Here is a 20,300-nt window from a genome sequence, read left to right as displayed (position 1 = left end):
CCTCCTTTTCTTACTCAGCTGACGGCTGAGCCTCTTCCTTGAATCTGTGTTTCCATGCTGTGTTTTAACTTCTATGGTTTCCTTTATAATTTCACTCTGTTCTGGGGAATTCATGCATGTACACAGTAAAATCTGTGTTTCCTTTTGACTATTCCTTAGTTACATCCCTCTGCCTGTGTTACTCAGATCTTTCTTGTCCTTCATGCTTACCAGCAGATCCATTAAATATTGATGGCTTACCAAACACTTTGTTTCCCATCCAGCAATACCAACAAATAAAATCATGGTATAGTGTTGGCTTTGCCACTTTACCTATTTTTATTTTACCTTCTGTCATGTCATGCAATTTTATTGTTACTAACATTACTGAGTTGGGAAAGGGAACATAGGTGGACTTGTAGTGTAGGAATTATGTTCATTGTCCTACTTTAATTTAATGTTTGCTGTATTGGGTTAATAATGCTTGCTGTAGATACGAGTGCCGCCTGCCATGAGTTCTAGAATGTTCTATTTAGCTCTCTTATAGATTGTTAGAGTCCAGAGATGCTGTGATTAGCAGCTGAGGGAGGGCTGTAAATGATTGCATCTCTCTGCTAGTGACCTTATGTCCCAGGTTACAACAAACACTCACAAATGTTTCCCCATTGCCATAGCTGCTCAACTTGCTACAGCACTCAACGCATTTCTAAGAATTCAGGATGGACAGACTATGAATTATCACCCTTTTTGGTTCAAATTAGAAGAGCTAGATGGGCCGGATAGAGAAAGCTTCATTCCTATCATGGGGGAGAGCTCTAGTCTGTCTTTCTGAATGTTTTGATCTGAAGAAGGGTCCAGGAAAAGATCAGACTTATTAGTTGCAGTGACCCTGGCTATAATTCTCACGTCTTCTTATTTTTTAGTATCTAGTAATGGTAATTAGTTAGAGTCCATGAACGTGTGATGCTCCAGGAACACTGTAGCTTGATAAATGTCTCATTGCCACAGTGATACAGATTCAGTCCCAAGCAATTCATCAAAATTACTATGACAATGTTCCAACCAGCATATGGCTCCCACAGCTTCTCTTCCAGGTAAGAGCTCTTGGCTGTGTCACTCTGAGTTTGCGTGCCTCCTCACAATTTGGGATGGCACTTGGGCTGTCATCATAGTTCACCGTGAATGCAATGCGACACCTTAGTTTTCATGTTGTTCAGCTTTGGTTTGTGAGGATAGGAGAGACAGATTGCAAACTCTGCTCGTGTCAGCACTGAAATATGAAGTGTTCAGCCTCAAAACATTAGCACTTGATTTGAAAAATAAGACCCTATTATTAGTCAGATGCCTATCATTCCCTTCTGGGCGATTTTATTTTGTTTGTGGCTGATTTGCAATCAGAAAAGCTGCATAAATGCTTGCTAACAGAATACACTGATATTATATAGGCAACCTTTGAGAATTAAAGATTAGCAGAATGTAAGTTATGATAAAGACAACTCACAAATATCCCATCATGGCCTGAAATTTTAAGTAAGAAATTCAGAAATTCTACTAAGCCACTGTATGCTGCTATCTTACTTTTAAGAAACAGCCTGTGAAAACATGTAGAAATGGATGTCAATTAATTATAACCCATTAGAAGATTGATATATGATAACTTTTCCTCTGCTATTTTCAAATAATTATCCAAAACAGAAAATTCAAAAAATCAAAGTGTTTAATAATTATGCTTCTGGTTTAATTATTAAACTTGCTTCATCTTCACTCTAAGCCCCAAGCCTGAACTACAGTTTGTAAAAAAAAAAAAAAAAAAAAAACTATGGACCATAAAATTATTTTAATGCTTTAATGAAACCTTTAACATAATTATAGTAAGATTGAAAGTACTAATAAGCCCATACAGATATATTATTTAAGTCAATTTAAAATCAAAGCATGTAGTAACACTTAAATTTAAGACACCAAAAGATTTTTCAAGACAGAGTGAAATTAATTCACAGTATATTTGAGACTGAAAGTCCATTCATACACACAGAGATCCATGGTGATTGTAGAACTCAGATGTTGGCAGAGTCTCAAGACACCTGATCAAGGGTGGGGGTGGTACTCAAGTATTTGGTATTGTCAGAAGTATTTTTCATATTAACATAGCAAAGTTAACCAAATGTGCTGGGTATTTTTATCTGTCCTCACCTCAAATAGAACACCAACTCTCTTAAGGACAGGCATCACAGTTTTGCTTACCATTACTTCTGAAAAAACCCATCATAGTTCCTGGCAAGCATAATTTCTTTAGATTGAATAAATATAATATGCAATGTGCCTACTTTTGTGCATAGAGATGTAGAAATCTGTAAATACAATGTCTATTGCTTTACCCAGAATTCACTGTTAATCAGACGGGTTGGGGGGGGTAGGGAGGAATGAGGTAGGGGTAGAAATAGAGGTAAAGACAGAGATGAGAGTTAATGGACAGTTCAGGAACCACAGAGAGATGGAAGGCACATGGGAAAATTCAAAGGTTTTGGTCAAATGAATCAAGGAAGTATTTTTGTGCTCGTTTTCATTTGTTAATGTGACATCAACACTCCTCTAAGTTTATCTTCAATGCTTTAACGGATGCAGCTATTATAATTATAAACAAGAAAATTTAAATGAAGTGAGATTTACTATCTTATTTAAAATCACAGCATTATCAAGGAGTCAATGTAAGACAAAATTCAGAGAGCCTGACTTGAAGCTCCACAATTCTTTGCCACAAATTTAAAAAGCTTATTTCTTTCGATATTAGTTTTAGATTCATATCATTTTCCAGCAGTGCATTTTACTGGTGAAGGCTGTAAGGTCTCTCTTTTATGTTAAGGACCTAGAATTGTTGGAACAGTTGTAATTGCTTGGGATTTGGGTATGCTTAGAAAAACTGAGTTTTAAAGCTGAATGGGACTTTTAAAATCTTCGAACCACTTCTGGAGAGTGGCACAGAGGTTTAATTGCATCAAAATATAAACATCATTTTAAGTTACGTAAGACGGTGGCTTTTGCACAGCACAGCACTCCACAGTGAACCTCTTCAGCTGAAAATGGAACTGACGTCTTCTTGGATTGTTGGGCTAAGTGGTGCAGGCATATAGGTCTGCCATTTGCACTTCCTGAACAACTATACAACGCTCCTGCCATCTTCCTTCTCTCACACTGTACCTCATTCACATTCCCTCTACAACGGTGACTAAAATCTGCATTGTATAGACCTAACAGCAAACACGAATAAACCACGTAGAATCTGTCTAGTGCAGATTTCTGTAGCTTCTTTGTTTGTTTACTGTGCTTCTTAGGCCCCCTAGATAAACAGTGGATAAAGATGCTGAGAACGGAAAGCAAGGACGTAAGAGTCCCATCTAGTGGTAGACTGAGAAACACCAAAGAACACTGAACTCCATAAATGGATTCAAAATGACTCAATCGTTTGATTTTTCAGCTCTTCACGCCCCACTTGGGTTAAGAATTAGCACGGGTCATTAGAAAGGAGAGTGGGGGTGGGGAACAGTTTCTTCTCCATTCTTTCACTGTCTCCACGAAGCTGAGAATCTTTTCAAAATAAATCTGTAACCCTGGATTAATTAAACCCTTGACATTCGTGACTGAACTACTCTGTTCTCAGATGTCTCAAAGGACATGACTCAGCTCTTTAATTAGGCATAATTTGATAACGATTTGGACCTTTCAATGCCATCAGTGCTTAAGACAAAGCTCTTGCAAACGTAAACTGTCAACTTCTAGTGCACCTTATGGAGAGTGTAATTTCCAAATTTTAGCATGGCTCATAGCCAATCTCGAGATCTCTGAAATGATGGTTGTTCAGAATTGTCTTCATTAAGGTAAAGCTGGATGTAGAAATAGTCAGAAGCAGATGCCTGAGACATCTGTTTTCCTTTATCTAATACAGGCAAACCTGGTGTGACTACTGCTATATTTCACAGTAATATTGTGATTTGTTGCATTTAAGATAAAATAATATGGTTGGCACTATGACAATAAGACAATAAAAGAACATCAGACCAAAGAAAGTCCTTCTCTGTACAAACTCCCTACTGTTATCAAATCCATTTTCCTCCCATTCCTGTAAATTGCATTGCCACAAAATGCAGGTTGAATGGTGAAATGTTAATCATTTGGGAGGCTTTTGTAGCTCCCTAAGGTGATTTAGCTGGGGAAATATTCTGTTATTTATGATGAATAATGTATTAGAAAAAAGTTCTATCAAAAATTAATCCAATTAGAAACTATTTCTTTGAACTGACAGTGAACATAACTAGTAGCTTGTATAATTTTTAGAATTAAAATCTGAAAATGTACACTCATACGCCTATAAAGTAGGGGAAGAATCAAACTAGAGAAGCTATTGTTCTCTACATTATAATTTCAAAGTATAGGAATTGTAAACAAAGATACCCATCAAAATCTAAGTCAACTTAAAACCAAAGGGTACACCAGTAAGATATTATTATTTTGGAGGCCTGAGCAGGAGATGACGTCCTTCATGCCTTAGCTGCTCTACACAATAAAGTCGGAATCAGCAAAACAAATAAAATGACAATGAAAAAATCTTAGATACCCACTGTCTTCCTCATAAAATCTACAATACCATAAAGATTTCATAGATGACTTGCAAGACAAAATGTATTGTACAAACATTTTGAGAGCATGGTTAATACAACAATCAAATTATGCTCAGTTTATACTGAGTTTATAAGTGTTAGCATGGTGCAACTCTGAATAGTTATATACTCAGAAATGGCTTAATCAGGATAATTTTGCTTCAAAATGTAACAGGACAGGACAGATGAGAATGTGAAAGTTTATATTACTATATCAGTCCTATTCCACTAATAATAAAATTCATCTATAGTTCAAAGCACACAAAACTCCTTCCAATTCATCTTTTGACAGCTAACTGTGAAGATGAGAGTATAGTTCTTAGTGTTGGATGCAAATTCTGACATACTCACGGTAAACACAATTCTCAAAAGAAATACACATACACACACACATACACACGCACATGCACACACACACGCACACACACACACATACAGATGCACATGCACACACACACATACACATGCACATGCACACACACACACATACACATGTACATGCACACACACACACGCACACACACATACATACACATGCGTGCACACACACACACACACAGACAGAAACATACACATGTGTATATTTGCTGTTTATGTATTGACCTGATATTAGATAATAGGGTGTTATGCTTATAGAAGTTATAGGGCCTCAGAACTGTTACATGGGTCAGTTCTTTTGTAAGCAAATAGGAAAACAATGTTTATTATTTTAACTAAGAAATTGTTTCATAACTAACAACAAATCATTTTCATATACTCAACTCAGCATATAGTATAAGTAGCATTAAATAGTGCTGTTTTCAGTATTATTTATGAGCTACAAAAAAGAGTGCCTTCAACAATTATGACTATGTTGTGTTAAAATTTACAAGGCCTCATCAAAGTCTCAGTATTAGTGCGAAGTTGACCAAGTAAACAACAGCATTTACTTTTAATTACCTTCTTATACCCTTACAGAAAGATGATAGTAATTCATTAATACTGAAAAAAAACTTAGGCAGTCCAACTATATTCCCAGCAAATCATCTCAGCCCAAACTAGAACTGGAGAGGCTCTCTCTAATTTTTCTTGCCATGGCTTATTACTGTATTTTGCTTCACTCACTTTCCTAATTGGCAGTGGGATGGCTGGGATGATACTGTGGCAGCAGCAGGGAGAAAGGCGGCTGGTGGGCTGGCAGCTTGCATCTGATTAGCATGTGCTGCCTTGTGCCAAAGTCAATTCTGAGATGCCAGGTATGCCTCCTGTTAGCACTCCGCAGCCGGCGCCTCTTGGAAAAGGGAGATTGGGAATAAACTCTTAAATTATCTCTGCCATGTACAGTCTTCGTATTCATTATTTTCATACCCTGCCACCATCCACACATTTACTTCCTCTAACAGCTTCTTCTTGTGAATTTTAGTGAAAATTATCGTTTTCCTGATAAGACTGCTCCAATCCTTCAGCTACACAGACTGAAGTCTTTACTCATATAACTGTCTCCTTGCTGGCTACCAGCCCACCCATTCACCTCTCTCTCTCTCTCTCTCTCTCTCTCTCTCTCTCTCTCTCTCTCTCTCTCTCTTCTCTCTCTCTCCTCTCTCTCTCCTCTCCTCTCTTTTCCTCTCCTCTCTTTTTTTTTGCCTTGAGCTTCTACAGTGTTATTTCCTATCACTGCCTGCCCTCATCCACAGACTTCAAAATAATATGTCCATGGGTACTAGCCAGGAAACAAGCTCGGTAGGGTGAGAAATATAGTTTTGAGTCTCCAGTAAATAAAACTCTAAGTTTACAGTGGAAATTTACTCTTCACCTTGATTTAGCCAAAAGTGATTTATGCAAAAATATGAGTCCCTCTACATTTAAGAGAAATCTTGTTTTCCCCTTGATAAAAATATTAGCACACAAGATCAAGCCAACAACCAAAGAGCATGCATGGATTGGCCTGGGCCCCCTACACGTATATAGCAAATATTCAGCTTGGCCTTCATATGGGTCCCCTAACAGTTGGAGAGGAGCTGGGGCTGTCTTTGACTTGTACTCTGTTTCTTGCATTTGGATCTCTTTCTCCTCGCTGGGCTGCCCTACCTGACCTCAGTGTGGGAGGATGTGCTTAGTTCTGATGCAACTTGATTCACCAGGGCAGGTAGATGTGGTGGGGGCCTCCCCTTCTCATTAGAAGAGAAAGGGGTAAGTGGCATGGATGGGTGGCACAGGGATGAGAGGAGGAGGTGTGTTTGAGATGTAAACTGAATAAATTAATCAATGAAAACATATTTGCATACACCCAGTGTAATTAATATCTATGAGTTTATTTTGCCTAGCTAACTATTACTACCCATCACCATCTTTCACGGCCCATAGTCCTTTACACAGTGTGTAGATTTACTGATATAGAAAATCTATATTGCTCTTGCATTTGTTATTTCATGCATCCTTCTAGCCTTTCCCTAATAAACAGCTTGCGTTTCCATTTACAGAGAAACAAGCCTAGAGTATACAGAAATTAAAAGGGTTTTCTTAACTAGCATATTCTGTTCACAGTACAATCAGTCCTAAATAGTATTGCTTATATCATTAAGTGATAAATATACACATATATGTATATGTATTGTGAAGAAATATGTGTGTGTTTGTGTGTGTGTGTTTGTGTGTGTATGTGTGTGTTTTTCCTTCCTTGTTTAATTAACTTCAAAAAAAAAGCTTTCAGCATACATATGGTTTCTCACAAGTTATGATAGTGAGCTCTTTTACTTCTACTGGTGTTCAGATCATGTGCCTCGTGTGATTATGTTTCTGACAGCTGGTATAGAAGCCTGGACCCTGGATGTCTTTATAGGTTACATGCAAATGGGTATATTTTCAACACACAAATTCCATAGTAAAGAAGATATTTTTAACTTTGCACTACTTTTTTTCTATTAGTGATGACTAAATATTGAAGGCATTGATGATATTAGAGATGGAGGATTAGGTCAATGGTATTCTTAAGCAGGTGAGAAGGATGCATTCCAGCGTATAGATAAGAGGGTTTGCCACTCAGGAACATAGGTAGCAGATGATTCCTGCAAAGTAGCTGAGGGCAGTGACCCTGTGAGATTACAGCTGGGTCCACGTTTAGCTTTTGCATTGTTTTTATTCAAGCTAAAAGCCAAGGCAAAATCAAGATTCAGTGGTGGTGTTTTTAGATGGCATACATTTCTCTTTTTTTAATTGGATATTTTATTTATTTATAATTCAAATGTTATTCCCTTTTCCAGTTTCCCCTCCTTTCCAAGTTTCCCCTCCAGAAATCCCCTATCTCATCCTCCCTCTCCCTGCTTCTATGCGGGTGCTTCCCCACCCATAAATCCGCTCTTCCCCACCTCCCTGCACTAGCATTCTCCTACACTGGGGCATCAAGTCTTCCTAGGACCAAGGGCCTCTCCTCCAATTGATACCAGACAAGGCCATCCTCTGTTACATATGCAGTTTAGAGTCCTGGGTCATTTCATGTGTACTCTGTGGTTGGTGGTTTTGTCCCTGGGAGCTCTGGCAAGTCTGGTTGATTGATATTGTTGCTCACCCCTTCAGCTCCTCCAGTCCTTTCTTTAATTCCTCCTTTGGAGTCTCCATGCTCAGTCTGTGAGCATCTGCCTCTGTATTTGTCAGGCTCTGGTAGACCCTCTCAGAAGACAGCTATATCAGGCTCCTGTCAGCAAGATACTTCTTGGTATCTGTAAGAATCTATATATGTGCTGGTTATGGGTGTGGCAGTCTCTAGGTGGCCTTTCCTTCAGTTTCTGGTACACACTCTGTCTCCATATTTCTTCCCTTGAGTATTTTGTTCCCCTCTTCTAAGAAGGACTGAAGCATCCACACTTTGGTCTTCCTTCTTCATGAGCTTCATGTGGTCTGTGGATTGTATCCTGGGTATTCCAAGCTTTTGGACTAACATTCACTTATCAGTGAGTATATACCATGTGTGTTCTTTTGTGACTGCGTTAACTAATTCAGGATATTTTCTAATTCCATCCATGTGCCTAAGAAAAGAATGAAGTAAACAGGGGCCAACAATTGAGTTGAATCAAATTCCCCTCTAGAAATTGAATTTCATTACTTGCATAGAAGTGAATTTTGCTACTTGAATTGACTTGAATTGTCCTACCACTCTAAACCTGAATATACACGGTTTGGAGTCCACACAAATAAAAACTGTCAAGGATTAGAGCACTCTCTTCAAAAACCCACCCTCTGGTGATCTGATGTCAAAGAACTAGCCCACATCTATTGTTGCTAGATCTCCAGAGTTTATGATTATTCAAAGACTCTGTCTCACGAAAGTGAGTACTGTTACTCTGCTTCAAATGGGCTGCCTACCCTTTACACATGTCTTGAAATAAAGAAGAAAGCTGTGTCTGAATCCAGATAACAATCATTGCAGATGTTTACACAGCATTTATCCTGTGCCACAACGATGGTCAGTGTTCCCTAAAGGCATGTATATGAGTGTGTTGTATAATGCGATTCTCCTAGGCTCATCTATGAGGACAAGATTAGTACATGTACAGTTTTATGGGTGGAAAAAAACGAAGGTACAGAGGATCTGAGAACCCTGTTGGAAGTCACTCAGCAATAACAAGAGGGAAAGGCCTAAGCAAGTTACTCTGTATCTAAAAACTAAGTATTTCTCATCACTTTACAATCTTTACCAACCATGTTTTAGCTTTGATAAAACATACTGAGAAATAATATAATATGCAATTAACCCAAAATAATATAACACATAATCTATAAGAAGAATTTCTAACATCTACCCACCTTCAATAGCTTGGATTTACAATATGCCCTGCCTTCAAAGAATGCTTGGTGAGCAATGGTGGCACAGTTCTTGGGGGAGTAACTAACCTATGTCTAATTGGACTTAAGGCCCTCTCCACGAGATGGAACCCATACACAACACTGCTTGGGTGACCGAGAACCAGAGACCAGATAGACCAGAGACCTGGGATAAAACCAAGTACTACTGGTTAAAGAAAGGTAACAGTAAAAATTGCTCCAAATGATATTCTACTGTGCTTATAAATCAGTACATTATTCAGCCTTCACAGAGAAGTTTCCTCGAGCAGTAGATGGGAACAAATACAAAGAATGACAATAAGACACATAAAGAGAGAGTTGTTGGATATGCAGTCTACATATAATGTCTCTGTCAAATCCCTCCCCTTAGGGCTAAGGAAAATCCACAGGAGTAGAGATGGAAAGGGTGAAACAGCAAAGGAGTGGAAGATACCAAGAGGACAAGGCCATACAAATCAACTGATCAGAGCTCGTATGACCCCATAGAGACTGAACTAGCAAGCATTGGACCTACATGGGAAAGCATTATATATATATATATATATATATATATATATATATATATATATATATATGTATATATATATATATATATATATATATATATATAGAGAGAGAGAGAGAGAGAGCTTTCAGTTAATTTTTCATAGGACTCCTGAGTGTTTGAATGAATGGGTCTCTGATTCTAGTGTCTTCTCTTGGCCCTCTTTTCTCTTTGTAGGTTTGTCTTGTAGGATTCCCATGAGATGGCTTTTTTTACATTATTTTATTTTGTTTAGGGATGTATTTTAAAAAGAAGAAATTGTATAAACCTCCCTAGATTTAGAGTAAAATGTTTAAAACGGGTTGAAACTCTAGGAACATGGTTTATGGTAACTGCTTCTCATCACTCAGATGAGTTACACCATACAAGCCAGCAGGAAACCATGAAAGAAGGGTGGGGTACACAGTACAATGTGTTAAAAAATTCAATGCAGCATATATAAATATATATATGTATGTATATAAAGAGTTATTTTGAAAACAAACAATAACTTTTAGAATTTTTGCCAAGAATGTTTTACCATTAAACAGTATCTATTTGCAAGAATACTTTCAGTCCTTATATCTATACATATATATTTCAAATCATGTACATTTTGTTCTCTCTCTCTCTCTCTCTCTCTCTCTCTCTCTCTCTCTCGCCTTTGTGCCTGTTTCTCATGCATTTGTATATGTATGTGCTGGCAAAAATATTCGTGCAGGTGTGGATGGATATGTGTATATGTGTGTGGAGGCCAGAGGGCAACATTAGGTGGCATTCTATAGAGACTTCTTTTATTTAAGTGTATATGTGTTTACATATGTATGTATACACATACATGCTTCTGTAGTCATTTTATAGTATATTTTTATATTGGCAGCTTAACACTAACATCCTTTGCTAATTTGGACTTAAATATGTATTGATATATTCATTGCACTTCTATTTAAATAGGTATTTTTACAGGTTTCTTATAAAATATACAAGTTTATTTTTATGCTACGAAAACCTTGTGTAGACATTAGTAAAATATTTTCCTTATAATCTGTACTGAACAAATGAGCTGTAATGTGTTTTAGACAACATATCTCATATTTACACTAAAACTCTACAGTGTGTCTCTTGTATCGCCTTGTTCTCTTCTTCATTACTATATCATTATTATCAATATTCTCCAATATTCTTTCTTTGAAAGTTACACATCCGAACTTTTGGAGTCATTACAACTATTTCCGTTATTTCTGGCAACATCGTGTTTTTGCTTTTAATTAGTAATTTTCATAATGGGAAATATATATCTGAGAAAAAAATCTGTGCATCTCAATTCTGAGAAATAGCTGGTATTCAGATTCAGTGTTGAATTTGTTCATTCGTGAAGATGGTTGATGCTAAATCTATGAAAGCTTGATTGAATTCACCACTGGATCCATTTGGTATGGGAATTTTCTCTGTTTGAAGTGCCCAGTTACTTCCTGAACTGAGTACTTCCAGTTATTTCCTTATTTTTACTCTTCTGAGATTGTTTTTTTCAGTTAGTTTTTTTTCTCGCCCAGATAGCCATGCCATCAACATTACATAACTTGTTGATGTGGCCCTGTCATGTCGTTTACCTCTGCTCTGTTTACAGTCTGTAAAGTTGAGAGTAACATCCATTGATTTTAAGCTTCTGGTCTTTTCTTTCTTTGTCTGCTAGCTTGCCAATATTTCAAAGGAATGAGCTTTGATTATGGTGACAAACTATTTCTTTTATGTTTTCTATTTTTATTTCTTCTCTACTCTTATCTACTTCTCTTTATATGCATTTCATTTGGCTGTTTTTCTCTTCTGCTCTTACATGGTAATGTATATAATTTAATTATTGGAGTCTTTTTCCTTGTTAATATAGACATTAATTACTATGAATTTTCCTCTGAGCATTGCTTTTACTGAATTCTATAATGATAATTAAGCCTCATCACGCTGTTTTTGCATGCTATTTCCCCCATACATAGTCTGATTTCCTAAGTGGCTTACTATTTGGATAGCTGGTTCTTTGAGTATTTGTTCATTCCCCTATATTTCCAATTTAATTGTTATTTTTTAATTACCATGTCATTGGTATACTTGGAAGAAGGTACTTGGAATGATATCATTCACTTCACATATATTGAAAAGTGAGTTGTAACTCTAAATTTCAGATATCCTGTATAATATTCATGTATACTTGATAGCAATTCCTTCAATTTTTATCTTCCCAGTGTGCAGTTTATCACATCCATTTTGAATATTTCTTATCAGTTTCTGTATCCTCACCCATTTCTTTGCTCATTTTGTTTCCATTTATGAAATGTTTTCTTAGCTATTTTGAACATATCTTCATTTTATAAATAAGTATCTTCTTTACAATTTTATTTATGAATAGTTAATGTGGTTTTATTTCATTTGTTGCACTCAGAATATCTACTGATGATTAGAAGAGAATACATTCTTGCTCTGATTATGTGTAAATATACAGTGATTTTAATGTCGAGGAACTTTCCATTGTTGTAAATTATGCTAATACATCCCATTTCTTTGGTATACATTCATCATGATCATGTAGAACACATATTCCAAGCTCTATATCAGTAACAATGTGCACCTACTTTGATATGATGATTGAGACATGCCCAAAATAAGCATAAATATAATGATATCTGATTGGTGTCAAAAGTTCATATATATATATATATATATATATATATATATATATGTATGTATATATATGTATATGTATATATATGTGTGTGTGTATGTGTATGTATATATATACATATATATGAATATGTGTATATATACCATATATTTTATATACACTGCTCCTTTTTGAACTCTGTAGCTCAATGTCAAGCGACATTACCAGTGCACTGCTAGACTATATATAATCGAATTTTCACATACTATGTAAAAAATATTGGACAAATCTGTGTTTGGAAAATAACCAACTTATAAATCACTTCATGTAAACAATGTCAATTGTTTATAGCAAAAAAGAATTAATAATAGCATGCAATATTTTTACAAAGAAAAGATGACCAACATTAAATAAACATGTGAATACTTTTAAACCAAAATTGATTCTGGGAATAAATCTTAATTTAAATTTTATTTTCAAAAATTTTCTATATAAATCCATATACATTTTAAAATGTAATTGCTTCCCCATTATCTTTTTGCTTGCACTTTTCTTTCTTTAAGATTTGTTTTTCTCATATAATATATTTTGATAACATTCTCTACAGTTACCTAACTCTCTCCAGGTCGTCCTCAACTCAGTACCTATCCAATTCCATGTATCTTCCCTCCTTTCTCTCTTTCTCCCATGCCTGTATCTGTCAAAAAAGTAAAACTGCCAAAAAGTAAATAAATAAATGATGATTTTTAAAAACATTAAAAAATAGAAAGAATAGAAGGAAGAAAAGAGATGGGGAGGGCCATAGAAGGATGAGAAAGGGAAGGAAGAAAAGCCCTAGAGATAGAGAATAAGTCAGTAAGACAAAAGGTTTCATATCAACCACATTCCAGAGAAAGACCCATTCCTATTTGGCTAACACAAATTGGAAGTCGATCCAATTCTTAGAGCATATTGAGTCTGTTTAGTTCTTTCTAGGGCAGTTACATAAAATCTGAAAAATATTTTACTGTGACGGGGGAGATTATATCTCAGGAAAAAAATTTATGTTTAGCTCTTTATATATACCTGTTTATGAGAGGGTGAAATTGTAGTCCCTCCCTATTCTGTGTTTTCTATTCAGTTTTTTTAAAGTTTCTAAACTTCATCATTTACTGATAAGGATTCTTTCCTCTTAACCCACATTTTCCCAACTGATTTATCTGCTATGTAAATGCTACATCCATACATTCTGTTGCCTTAGCCAGAATGTTCACGCTTAGACCTGCCATTGTTTTATGTTTTATATACTTCTATTTACACATTGTACTGAACACAGATATTTCAAGTAACATCAAAAACTAAATCTATACAACCTAAATTACACACATTTTCTACTTTTCTATTCTGTTCATTTTGGTTTTGCTACTGACAACATTATTCTCTAAAAGCAATAAAGAAAAATCACTTTAAATATCTTAAATTATCTTTCCATGTGTAGTTATGTAAATATCTATCCAGACTCCTAGACCTTTTCCCAAACAACGTTTCTGCTTTTTCTCTTCATGGCCTGTATATTCTTTATTAATCACATTATTTTATTTCATTGGACTTAAATATCTCTCTACTTTGCTCTGGGACTCTGATTGTTTCTTACATTTCAGCTTTTACAATTTTTACAAGTTACAAGTAGGATGATATTAATCATACAGAGGACAACTTTAAAAATATAAATAACATTTTATAAATCTGCCACACAGCACATATACATACATATATGTATATGTATATATATATACATATATATCAATTTGTATAATACAAATGAATTCTGCCAAAAAATGGAACTTATATTTTATGTCTCCAACACACATAACAATAAAAAGCAGTTAAGAAAAAGCTAGTATACAATAGCCATGACACTTGTATATTGATATTCATTGGAATATATACATATATACATATATATATGTGTGTGTGTGTATGTGTGTATAATATATATATGTATAGATATATAGTGTATTGTTTTAAAAATATCAATAATACTCAAGTAGGTATCAAAATAAAACAAATAGCATATATTAAATAGCAAGCATTTTTCAGATGTTATTCCTAATATTATGACACCAAAAACAATGTGCCAGATTGCCTCTTCTGTAACTGGAGGTTCATTCTATTAAGAGGAACTGAAATCCTTTTCTCACTAAGGTCTTGAATAATACCTCTATCTGTACCTCCACTGTCCATCTTGAAACAATTCTCACCCACACACAGTGTCCCTTCATTCCTCAATGTTATTGAACATTTTATTCTCCTTGGGTATTGTTTTGTTCAGCCAAAGACATATCTGTTCTACACATACCCACTTGTTTTAAGACATTTCTCAAATATTTAATCACCATCGTATTCATAGACTTTAATTTAAGAGAATAAACTTTTGTGGATGTGGATGTGTATGTGCAATAAAGCCTTCATCCCATACTGTGATTATTCTTCGGTTATTCTGCTTACATCCACTAATCAAACCACCTGAATGCAGGAGCTATATTTTGTGTGTTTTGATTTCCAGTTCTTGGTACAGTACTGAAAGCAAATTCTCAACAACACTTTCATAAATGCATGCTGACAGGGAGCGGATATAGATCTCTCCTGAGAGACACATTCAGAGCACGTCCAAAACTGAGGTCAATGTTAGCAGCAAACCACTAAACTCAGAACAGGACCCCCTTTGGGGGAATTCGAGGAAGGATTGAAAGAGTTGAAGGAGCTTGCAACCCCCAAAAAACAATAATGCCAACCAACCAGAGCTTCCAGGGACTAAACCACTACCCGAAGACTGATTCATGGACTGACCCAGGGCTCCAACTGCCTATGTAGCAGAGAATAGTTTTATTGGGGCACCAGAGGAAGGGGAAGCCCTTGATCCTGCCAAGGTTGGACCCACAGTGCAGGGGAATGTTGGGGGGGTTAAGGGGGATGGATGGGGGGAACACCTATATGTGGAGTGGGAGGAGATTGGGGCTTATGGGCAGGAAACCGGGAAAGGGAATAACATTTGAAATGTATATGTAGAAGTATATCTAATAAAAAATAAAATTAAAAAAATAAGCAGAATAAATAAATAAATAAATAAATAAGAGAGTCACTCCCACAAAGACACAGAGATAATCTGTTATAGAATGTGCTCAACCCTTTCTATGTTAGAAATAAAAGGCATCAAGTTCTCCTGCATTGTTTTAAGAACATCAGTTTTAAGTGGGCTTGGTGACGTGCACCCTCCAGAGACAGAAGCTAGACTCAGTTATACAGTAGAATATTGTTACAAAGAGGAGGAGTCGGTGGTCTCAAGTACACTACTTACATAAATGACATTCTATGTCTCTCACCTAAAATCCACAGATTATATTTCTTAATAAACCAAAGTAAAACCAAAGTAAATATTGAAGACCTAAAATCATGATATCCTCCAGTTTAAATTTTAAGAAGTCCATCACCCATTCTTAACTAAGAAAATCAAGTGCCCGATGGACATAAAGAAAGTCTAGCTCAATATTTTCCTTCTTCTCTAAGTGGTAAAACCGACATCACCTTTCTTCATTAAAAATGGAAGGTAAAAAAAAATGGAAGGTAAGAAAAAATTATAAGGAACCTTTAAATATAGTATGCTTCTCCCCTGAATTAAAATCCAAAAAAGCCAAACAAACAAAAAATCCACACAAAACCTTCTTCGTCTGTTAACATAGAGAAGAATGATAAATGTAGTATGATTAAACAGAAGATACTACTAATAACAAATAGAAAAACCCACAGCTAAATATAGTTCTAGAGTATTTGCATAATCTGAGCACTTGTTTAAAGTGTAGTACTGACATAGTTTACCATTCTGTGACTCTGTCTTAGCATCCAATACCTAGAACCAACTTTTCCTGCACCACACATAGCAGGGCATGGAGGTGACAAGCATCGAGAGAGAGAAACTCTGAAATAAACTGTGCTATACTGAAGGCACTCACTCACCAAACACAGTTCTCGCTGGCACCGATTCTCTGTTCAGCCAGAATGACACTTGGGAGAGAATGACAGTCATGATGCAAGGCAGATAGGTCTGAATCACAAAATACCCAATTTTCCTTTTCAAGTGGAAATGAGCTGTCATTACCGTGTATTCACCTGGAAGGAGAATTTAAGGAGCTTAAGGAACCATAATTGTCAACCTTCAGAACAATTTGGAAATGGAAGGGATTACAAGAAGAATCCCTGACTTAAAAAAAGGAAGAAGAAAGAAATGATCACATACATTTCAGGAAAACTAGAAATGCCTCCTTAGAAAAAGAGTATCTTAAAAAGAATTACACAGTATCAGCCACCTTCCATTGCTATGCCCCCATGAGACGGTGTAAATTTTTCTCTTTAGCTCATGCACACTCCCCAGCATGGTTCTAAAGACTCTGCTAATGGATTATCTTATTAGCTTAGGTCGCTCATGCTGAGGCAGTAATTAAGTGAACTCCATCCTCCTGGGTCTCCAAAGCACTGGGGCCTGGTCTCACCATTGATGCTGCTCTCTCAGGCCAGCTTTTCACTTTCAGTTCTATCACTGATTCTGACTTTCTCTCTGCTTTGTGCCTGCCATAATTTGCTTCAATCAGTTTTGTCTAATTCTCATACCTATCTTGTTTTTTTTCCCTCTTCCACGATTTTAATTATTGCCAGGTGCCCTTTTCTTTACTGAGGACAGCCCCGGAGAGGTTTCCATGCAGGCCACTGGCGATAACCCAGAAATCAAGAGTTGAAAAATCATAAATTATCCAAAATAGGAAAAGCATAAATGAGAAAACTAGGAAAAATGTTATCCCTGCTGTGAATATAAATGCTAAAGTTGACTAATTTGAGAAGACAAACATTTTTGAGTATATAGTACATTTTGTTTTAAGACATGACTTCTCAATCTTGCACGCACATATCGATCTTGTGGATTTTTGCAGACCTGCTTCAGTAATGGAGTAGTCTAAGATTATGAATGTCTCAAAAAGCTCCCAAGAAACACATGTCTTTAATCTATAGATCCCAAGGGTTAATGTTTTCAATTATCTTACACATTTTTAATGATTTTATCCTACTAATTTCTGGGGGGAGGCATTAGATTTATTTTTAAAATGCTACTAACCTGTGCTTGATTTAATTGTCTCCTTCCCAATTGACTGGCCCAGCAAATCATACTGATTTAACCTAGAGCCATCAGGAGCAACCTGAACAGAGTCAGAAGCATTGTAAGTCCAAATATAAGTGACTTCCGAGGTCGTGTAAGCATCTGTCATGAACAAGGAACAAATGTTGGAAACACTTGAATGAGAAGCACTAACAGAATGGTTCGTCTACATTTGTAGATTCCATACAAGACTATTTCATCATAAATTAATATTTAGTGATCCAAAATCTAAAGGAAAGAATATCCTTTGATAAAATCTATAACTTTTTAAACATACTGATGAAGAGCATCAGGAGAGCCAATCACAAGCATGAAAATTCATTGGTACCATTTTGAGAGTTGATGAGTAAATTTCTCTTTCTAGATGGTCAAAGACACTGTTTCCCAAGATGCTTAAAACATTCCCTGGGTTCCAAAGTAGCAGACAAACACATTATAGAAACAAGCAATGAAGTTAGTTATACAGTTTACTTTGAAATAGTGACCACCCATGAAGTAAAAATTAGGATCCAAACATATATGGTTTTTTGAACATTGAACTTATTTAGTTAAGAGACAACAACTTTAGAAATCATAAACAGAGGCACTTAATTAGGACAGTGAGAACTAATGATAGACATTAAAAATAAATCAGAATATTAAACAGTACCATCAGATCGTAAATGCGTTTTCAACCATATCCATTTATAAACTAACCAGTAAGCACCAAGGCACGTGTATAGCTTCCCAGTGAAGATGAGTATTAACAAAGAGAAGAAAGGTAACATCACTGTATTTGAGCAACGATGAAAGACTTATCAGATGTGAAACACCTCTGGAGTTGATCAGGGTGACACGTCTGTTATTAGCAATTCTCTATGCTGATATTCCTTTGCCCTTCCGGGTACTCTTTTGGACCATCTAAGGCTCCCTGTCCCTATGCAGGGAGTCTCTTCACAATTGCAAATAAAGATGTGGGTAATTGCTGCTCCACTGCAAACCTTTGGAGAACTTATTTGTAATTTTGTTTATATGGCTGATTAGGAAACAAAGCTTAGCATGATAGTAAGGTGACAGCTTAACTAGGGAGGAAAACTAGACCAATTTTTTCCCCTAGCATTATCTTTGCCTTCGGTTCCCTATGACACTTGAAATTAGATTTTTTTTGTTCTGTATATATTTTTGCACAGAACATCAGGGTACAAACGTGGCCCTCTTATAGAAATTAATCTAAGGTTTATTGCTAAACTGATTTCCTTTCAAGTATCAGGGGCAACACGTTGAATGATAATAGGTATGTTTGTCATTATCTGTATGATCTTTAATGACACTCAATGTTATAATTCTTACTGAATGTTGTTACTAAAATTATTATAAGTGAAATACTCCTTATACTCCTGTATGGATTTATGCATCCACAAATAAGTTGTTATGTAAAACAATTTTTAAATTGGTATTCTAAATATAGGTATAGTCATGAATACATATTTATAAATGTGGTTGTAATACTTTCATAGAGAAATATTTATCTATTTGCACATGTAAATTTTAGTTTTTCCAGAGTCTAAATTGCCAATTAGCTAATTTCAATTAAATAATCACTCATGCTGTCACTGAAAACATTAAATAATAAGTTGACAGTGTAGCTAACTAAGCATTCATTTGTAGATCATCAAGTGGTTTGCTTTGTTTCTCTCATGAGTAAACATCATGTTCCTTTCCTCAACCGCATTTCCAATGCTGTGCAATTTAAAAGACCAAACAACCATTGTTTGCATCTTATTACTATTCCCACATAACTAACAGAAACAGAAGTTTATAAAAGTGATGATATTCTTATAAAAATTGTGAGATACAGATGGGAAAAGGATATTTGAGTGCTTTTTGTATCTACTCAAAATTTTTCCTTTTAAATTAATAACCAAGCTGTGTATATTACAGTAAATCTGCATATCTGACCACAGTTCCTCCCTGAACACATTTCTAGAAAAATAAAGTCAAACGAAACATTAAAAATATAAAGAAAGTGAATGGTCCTCTATTTTTCTATTTGAAAAAAATTACTGTATTTCATTAATTAACAATCTAGATAGATAGATAATAGATAGATAGATAGATAGATAGATAGATAGATAGATAGATAGATAGAGAATATGGTTTATATATTGTTTAGTGTCTTGAGTGGACAATGAATAGAATGCAATGCAGTGTAGCTCAGAGGCATTTCTCTGTGCTCAGACCCACCGGTGAACCAGGAGGGATCACTTTGTTTATCATTAAACTCTAAATGAAGAAGAGAGGCTAGACACATGGCCCAGCATTTAAGGGTAGGTACTATTCTTGAAGAGCATTTGGTTCTCAGCACCCACACTGTGTGGGCTCATGGGTTCCTTAAACCCCAACTTCAGGTGGCCTGATGCCCTTTTGGCTTCTCTAAGCATCTGTACTCCTGTGTATTTACCCCATACCCCACCCCACACCCCAAAAATATAGAAATATTCTTCAAAA

General features: G+C 35.8%; 1 protein-coding gene across 2 annotated transcripts in view; it reads right to left on the bottom strand.

The window, feature by feature from the left end:
- Positions 1 to 20,300, bottom strand: part of Gabra2 (gamma-aminobutyric acid type A receptor subunit alpha 2) — a 136,241-nt gene that overhangs the window by 30,844 nt on the left and 85,097 nt on the right. For both annotated transcript variants that reach the window (NM_001135779.3, XM_017599106.3), the window contains exons 7-8: positions 17,772 to 17,915; positions 16,622 to 16,774 (exon numbers count right to left, since the gene is read on the bottom strand). In NM_001135779.3, coding sequence (NP_001129251.3) covers positions 16,622 to 16,774; positions 17,772 to 17,915 — 297 coding nt within the window. The remainder of the gene's footprint in view (positions 1 to 16,621; positions 16,775 to 17,771; positions 17,916 to 20,300) is intronic.

The sequence above is a fragment of the Rattus norvegicus genome, chromosome 14, assembly GCF_036323735.1.
Source record: "Rattus norvegicus strain BN/NHsdMcwi chromosome 14, GRCr8, whole genome shotgun sequence".
NCBI lineage: Eukaryota > Metazoa > Chordata > Mammalia > Rodentia > Muridae > Rattus > Rattus norvegicus.
Note: the sequence above shows the minus strand (reverse complement) of the source record. Positions and strands in the feature narration are given on the sequence as shown.